Here is a 7,708-nt window from a genome sequence, read left to right as displayed (position 1 = left end):
CTGGTGTTTTAATTAGAGTTGTATAGAATCATTTGTGGGCTAAATAGCTTAAGTATATTTGTCTGGAAGTTAACAAACAAAACCTTGGCATCTCATTGTGATATTTAAATGCAACTCTGATTTGGGAGATTATTGTGAATAAGGTAATTTTTATGATCTTTGTATAGCATATTATAACAGCATAAACGTGTATAGTTTGATTCATAACCTGGTTCCTATAATTATAATTTAAAGTGTCTAAATTTTAACTAATATAAAGAATTTAGGAATTTACATTAATTTTAATTGTTTTGTATATGCATTTTATTGGGGGTTTAGGTTAAAGAATAATTATTAAATATATTGTATTATAACCCGGTCATATACTGACAACCAGGTGTATGGTGTATCTTTCAGCTTGCTTGCAGAGTTCAGGGTGTGGTTAACAACCACAACAAAGGTTTGTTATTGTGAATAAAAAAGTTGGATCAAAAATAGCAAGTAACTTTGGAAAACTTAAAAACAAGTGCTTAATAAACATAGATAAAATACAGTGACGCGTTTCTCAGTAATGTTACTGTTTCCTCAGCCTGAGTGTATTTGATTCAAAATTGTATATCTAGCATATATTTGCAGATTCACATGATGTTGGCGCCTTCTCCCTTTTCTATACATCTGTTTTGAAGTGGATGGCCATTACCCTGAGGAGAGCAGCCTGTTAAACTCTGTGTGTTTTCAAAAACACACATTTCAATTGGACTTTTATTTAACCTATAGATCTTTTTTGATATTTGCATCTTGAAGTATATCTATATAGGTTATATATATATATATATATATATATATGCATTATTGTAATTTGTATTTACACATTACATATCTACATATCACTTATTGCAATTCTGAGTAACAATTTATACCAAATATTTGTTTCCCGGTCATTACAGATTGGATAATCTTAAAGTGATAGTGCCCCTATTTACACTTTTTTTGTGTTTAATAGACACTTTGAGTATCTATTTGTGCAGAATTGCACAATTTTAAAGTGATAGCGTCCCTATTTACACTGTTTTGTGTTTAATAGACACTGAGTATCTACTTGTGCAGAATTGCACAATTTTAAAGTGATAGAGCCCCTATTTACACTTTTGTGTTAATCTTTTTCCAAGTGCTTCTAAGGTTGTATGCCACAGCACTAGTTTGACAGACACTTCACCCATTAGATGCACAATATTACACACACGTGACACAGATACAACACTGAGCATATGATAAAAAAGTTTAATTTTAGTCTATGTAAAAACAGGTCCAAGTTATACAACAAATTAGAAATGTAGGTTAAAACTTTATTTACAGAACAGCGGTTTGTTAATCCCTTCTCTGACTCACTGCAAGTCAGGTTATCAGCCCTCAGTCTGAGGATGCCTGTGAACACTGTTGAATTATGTATCACACACTGCCTTCGTGCTGAAGGTGACTGAAGGCTGCATGCTGGGATACATTAGAAATCAGCCAGATGTCAGAATTACAACCCTTTGAAAAATATGAACAACTTTGGTTGATTTTATCTACATTGGTTACAACAGCACCCTCCCCTCATACATTGGCAGGCCAGCCTGCAGTGCACCCACCCCCACGGCATGATGTATGGCTCTATATACACACAGTGATCATAAAAACATGTCCTGGCTTATTGTTCACTAAAAGTGCTTGTTGCAGAGTTGATATTTTGTAGGGACCTTCTGATCCACTTGTGCTTAATTTTTTTTTTTTTAGTAGCTCAAATTTGCATAACAGCCCAGGCCCAAATTAAACAAATTAGGTTTGTACCTCTTTTAACCAATGTAAATTAGCTGATATCATAACGACACTGCTCCTCACAGTACTAGGATAACACTTCCTTGACCAGTTCACTGCTCCAACAGTATTCTATGACCATAGTTGCTAGTTTATCAGTTCACTGATCCCCACGGTACTGTAAGAACAGTTGTATGTTCAGCTACCTTTCCCCATGTTGTGTGAACGCTACCTCCTTTGTTTAACGGTGCAGATAAGTGATTTGTTTCATTGTAATATATTCACCTGTGCTAGGCTGCAAGTAATGTACATTTGCATCAATAGACTGGACTGTACCAGATCTGTAATTGCAGTTAGCACTGGACTGGTAAACAGAATTGAAATAAAGATAATGTGAGTGTTGAGGCAACCATCTTTGACATAGGTTATCATATACATACATACTGTATATGTAGTTGATTAAACCTTTACATGAAATTCTCAGCAGATGTTTATATACATCTAGTATAAGAATTATGACAGTACCATGATTTTTTAAGAGTTTTAGTACCAAAAAAGAGCCCTTGTAGCATAAACAGCCCAAAGACAAAAAACTACAGAACACAGAAAGTGAAGTAACGTCTATATCAGAAAGAGCAAAACATTGCTGTGATCTGATTAGGGGTCCTTGCACAAAGATCAAGACATTTCTTAAAAACTCTATTTTACAGTAATCTAGAGCCAAAAAGCCTACCCAGATAAAGAGGAAATGTCTGCAAGTACTTGGTCATGTGTCCTCTAATTAACATATTGAGTGATTGGCAGCTAATTCATTAACAGCCCATGATTCCATCCCATGGCCTGTATGTGTTATCAGTGATGAATAAACCTTTTTATCCTGGTATGGTGTACCATGACTCTCCTAACTTGTCTGGCCATTTAATGGGCATTCTTGTCCATGAATCTGTCAAATTACATTTTGTCATCTCTGTATTTTTGGGGTTATGGGAATTTTCCCATGAAAAGGGAGCAGATAACCAGTAATAACTAGAATTAGACAAACATATTAAAATGTTTCTGTCTTGGGGCTCTAACGCAAACATGTAAACTTGAACATACAAAAAAATAAATACTCTCATTCGTGTCATTTTTACAGAACATAACCCCATCCCTTCACCCCAACTTGCCCAGGTTAATAAATATGCTACAAAACTCTACATTTCATTAATAATTTAGTATTTATGTTGATGGAGAACCATAAAGCTCCTTTAAAGGTATGTACAAAATGTCTATAAATATAATATCTGAAAACTAAGTTGTCCTGGGAGGCTGTTATATACAGAGAGCAGGGAATGCCTCTGCCGAGGAACAAGTACAAATCTGTATAAAAGATTATACATAGAAACCGTCACATCCTTTGGATGTCTGAAAATTATTATCTTTATGGTTGTCCATCAGCAGCATAAATAGGAAATATGTTCTAATATGTCCAGTGTTTGGAGGATATCTAACACAAGATCCACTTGATATGAGACATGTCGCACGCAGTCCTGTGCAGCGTTAGGTTCATGATGCGTCTCAGATCCACTTGACTAATCTCATATTGCTGCATGTAACCAAGGATCCGTGATATGTCTGATAGCCCTATAGGGACGAGAGATTCGGGATACCTGGTTTTCAATCCTTATGGAAATCCATCATCTTCAAGACTTAATGCAACACGCTGCAACAATGGAAATAATTCATTATTAAAATATATTGGACAAGAAATCAACAGCAATGAAACTCGAAGGAATGAAAAGAATTGTGAGATGACACATGATGTTAAATATAAACAGACAGCAATGCAAAATAAGAAAACCTCCTCTTAGGAGGTTCAGGCATTTTGTCTAGCTACAAAACTCATATTATCTGGAGTCTGCAAACACTGGTGCATTAATAGGGCAATAAACATAAAAATTAAAACCCCACATAAACAGCTAGATTAAGCATAGTGAAACAATCCTGCAGTTTGCCTGACACTGCTACATGCTTAGAGCAGTACACAAGTTAATTTACATCTGGCCTCTGATTGGCCAAAGAAAAAGAGACAAGCTAAACATATATAAAAGGTTTTTCAGTGTGTGACTGATCTGGATTTGCAAAACCCTGCACATTTTTTCAACAAAATACCAGTTTTAAATGCTAATAAAACATGTTTTTTAACACAGGTTTTATTATTAATGACACATGCTATGCGTTTCTAAAAATGTCATTAAGGTCTTTTCACAATTAAAACCACTTTCATTCCAGCATTTGCAATGTAAAGATGTAGAACATTTTTTTTTCTATTGCATATTACAATTTTGTAAAAAAAAAAAAAAAAAAAAGAAAAGTCTACACCCACACACTCAATATGATGGGAAGAGAAGACAATCAATGGAGGTGCTGGATTAGAAGTGATGTATTAATGATAATGTATTACTGCAAATCCCCTTCAAATAAAGTGCTAGAGTGAAACAAAATAAAGAGCATAATTGAAGAGTCTGGTCTAATGTTCACTTTACTGTTAAAGGGTATAAAAGATGGTATCTATAGTGGCCTATATACTCACCGCTGGGTAGACATGTCCTATGTGTGCTGTCCGACCAATATGGATTTCCTCCTCTTCCTCCTCTTCTGTCGTTTTCCGATAAACTGGATTATCAAAGTTCATGCTTTTTGTGTTCTTCCTCTTCCAGTTCCTCCATATGAGATACCCCAAAAGACAGAGGAGCCCAAGAACAGCTGGAACAAGCAGAAAGATAAAATAACATAGGATCCATAAAAGACAGCAGCTTTTAGGGGTAAGGAGGCTGATAGAAAGGAGAACGAGCAGAACAAACTGGGAAAGGGATGTGGGTAGTTCCAATGGAGACGTTTACTGTAGAGTAGCATTACTAAGCGGTTTCTTCAGTGACACAATTTGTAAAGATTCAGTCTCTCTCTAAGCAGACTTAGCGTATAGTAAGACAGTCTGTTGTTAGTAAGCACATATACAAATTGCGGGTGTGATTATTGTGATTGCTAAGAAGCAGGCAGATATTGCAGCAGATATTGCTCATAAAAGCAAGCAGAAGCCTCAGTGCTGATGTAAGTAGCAAGCAGTATTAGTGAAGGTTAGTCAGCCAAACATGCGGACTGGGTCATACAGTAGATGCAACCTCCATGGGCAGCGGATCAGAAGACAAGTACAGAGTTAAGAACAGGAATAGGTACAGGAGGATACTCTGTTATAATATAGTATCCCTCTGTCAACTGCACCTTTCCTAAAGTCCTGCACATATAGCTTTTATCTCGCCAAGCCGTTTCTTCCTGTCAATCAGTGACTTCACTCTTGCTTATAAGTTATCTCACATTTTCTGCAGCCATATCACACTTCAAAGCAGCATTAGATATTATCATACTTCAATGTTGCTCGATCTGCTTAGTGTAGTATATCCACTTTTTCTTTTGAACGCTTTCTTTGGGATATATAAGGGAATATTTGGGGAAATATAAGGGATTGTCTATCTCTTCATTTATTAAATGTTTGTAAATATACTGTAGGATACAATTAGTTATAAGCACACAATTTGTATTTACACATATAAAAATTTTGTTTAGTTTTTTAAAACTTGCTGAATTTTCACCTGTAACTATGGGCGTAATTGAATCTGGCTATAAAGCTTGCTAAATGACGTTCATTCACTAAGCCCTGAGGAAGCCCCGTCTCCCTGATGACGAGGGGGCGAAACATGTGTTGGCTAGTTGCTGATTGGCTCACGTGACTTCCATGCTGTCGGTGTTTGTTACGGAACGGAACGGCTCTGCTATTGAGTGGATAAACTCCCAAAGAAAGCTTTCAAAAGAAAAAGTGGATATACTACACTAAGCAGATCGAGCAACATTGAAGTATGGTAATATCTAATGCTGCTTTGAAGTGTGATATGGCTGCAGAAAATGTGAGATAACTTATAAGCAAGAGTGAAGTCACTGATTGACAGGAAGAAACGGCTTGGCGAGATAAAAGCTATATGTGCAGGACTTTAGGAAAGGTGCAGTTGACAGAGGGATACTATATTATAACAGAGTATCCTCCTGTACCTATTCCTGTTCTTAACTCTGTACTTGTCTTCTGATCCGCTGCCCATGGAGGTTGCATCTACTGTATGACCCAGTCCGCATGTTTGGCTGACTAACCTTCACTAATACTGCTTGCTACTTACATCAGCACTGAGGCTTCTGCTTGCTTTTATGAGCAATATCTGCTGCAATATCTGCCTGCTTCTTAGCAATCACAATAATCACACCCGCAATATGTATATGTGCTTACTAACAACAGACTGTCTTACTATACGCTAAGTCTGCTTACAGAGAGACTGAATCTTTACAAATTGTGTCACTGAAGAAACCGCTTAGTAATGCTGTGTGAATAAGTCGTTCCGATATATCTATGTGCATGTATTTAAGTATATATGTATACATTCTAGTTCCGTATAGCTTGATGCTTTAGTACAATTTCTATAGGTCAAGTATGGCAAGTGGGATTTGGTTATCACTTTACAAGTGAGTTCAGTTCTACTACAACCTACATGGTCTGAACCTATACTTGAGAATTACTGCTCCCACTTGCAGTTGTTATACCTGATACCTATTCTATAACAGCTTCTGCTGTTTAACACTGTATAGCCTTGATTGTCTTAAGGGACGGTCCTTTTGTTTATTTTGTGTGTTTACTTTTTTCACATGAGGTATTTAACTTATTTTGGTTTATTTTGTGTTAGAGTCTATGGTATATTATGACACCTTTTTACTTTTACTCACGCTGTGTACCAGTTCAGGCCCTCAGGTGGGACTGTGCGCAATAAACTGCAAATTGTGATATTTTATCCAATACAAGTGTCTGGTCTTTTGTTAAAGAGTGCTGCAATCCCTGTCTTTTATAAATGCCACTACCATGTGCCATTTTTCTTCTTTCTATTAGATTTATATAAAATTGAAAGGGTCTGCACCAATATTGAATAATAAAAATCTCAATTGGATTTGAGATTTAGTATTTGAGTACTCTCAATACTATATATTTACACTTGTTATACTTAGCTACCGCAATTTTTTCCATCCACCACCACCATTTTTGATATATATATATATGTGTACAGTATCGGGGTGACTGTGGACAAGTAAATTGTATGTATGGGAGGCTGAATGCAAAACTAGGACTCACTCACCAACAGGAACAGATACACCAATCACTGCAGCCGTGAGTGACGAGCTGAGGTCAGCTACTGTATTTCCATCTGTAACCAGAAATTAAAGAAATATTATACACATGATATTGAGGTATCAGGACCATGATGTCACTTTTATTAATGGCAGACAAGCCCATTTTGTAAACATCCCTCTTAGAACACTGTTTCAAAACATTTTTTTATAGCACATGGGCTCTCAGATCAGATATATGATTAGATATCATTAAGATGTTGCCCAGCATTTAAATTTGGACAGAGAGCTCTCATTTGTGGCCAGTAATAGATTCATGTCGCCATAACACTTACTGGTCACTGTAGGAGTTGCCCATTAGTGTAAATTACATGGGGGTGGTTGGAGATTTGAGTCATTATTGTGAAAGGAACTGACTATAAATGTGAACGAGATAACAATATACAGGTGAGAGCATATTTATAGCGGATGTAAAACGTAGAGCCTCTGTCTTTATCTTACTGCATTTTTTCTTATTTCAGGCCCTCTAGGGGAATTAAATAGTGTCAGTCAGTATGTGCTGTAAGTTATTGCCAGTCTCCTGGTACTGCCAAACCATTAAACAGGATATATAACTGCACCCTCGCACTAAATAGGATCAATAATTCACTCTTTATTTTGTTCTTCTAATGATCTGTTTAATGGTATGACAGTAATTTATTTCTTACAAGTTCTATTGAGGGAACATGTCAGC

General features: G+C 36.3%; 1 protein-coding gene across 2 annotated transcripts in view; it reads right to left on the bottom strand.

Moving 5' to 3' along the window:
• Positions 1–1,240: 1,240 nt before the first annotated feature.
• LRP8 (LDL receptor related protein 8) overlaps positions 1,241–7,708 on the bottom strand; it is a 200,807-nt gene continuing 194,339 nt past the window's right edge. For both annotated transcript variants that reach the window (XM_053693447.1, XM_053693448.1), the window contains exons 17-19: positions 6,984–7,052; positions 4,349–4,521; positions 1,241–3,478 (exon numbers count right to left, since the gene is read on the bottom strand). In XM_053693447.1, coding sequence (XP_053549422.1) covers positions 3,440–3,478; positions 4,349–4,521; positions 6,984–7,052 — 281 coding nt within the window. In that variant the 3' untranslated portion in view covers positions 1,241–3,439. The remainder of the gene's footprint in view (positions 3,479–4,348; positions 4,522–6,983; positions 7,053–7,708) is intronic.

The sequence above is a fragment of the Bombina bombina genome, chromosome 10 (genome assembly GCF_027579735.1).
Source record: "Bombina bombina isolate aBomBom1 chromosome 10, aBomBom1.pri, whole genome shotgun sequence".
In the NCBI taxonomy this organism is placed as follows: Eukaryota; Metazoa; Chordata; class Amphibia; order Anura; family Bombinatoridae; genus Bombina; species Bombina bombina.
The sequence above is the reverse complement of the archived record's forward strand: the minus strand, read 5'-3'. Positions and strand labels throughout refer to the sequence as shown.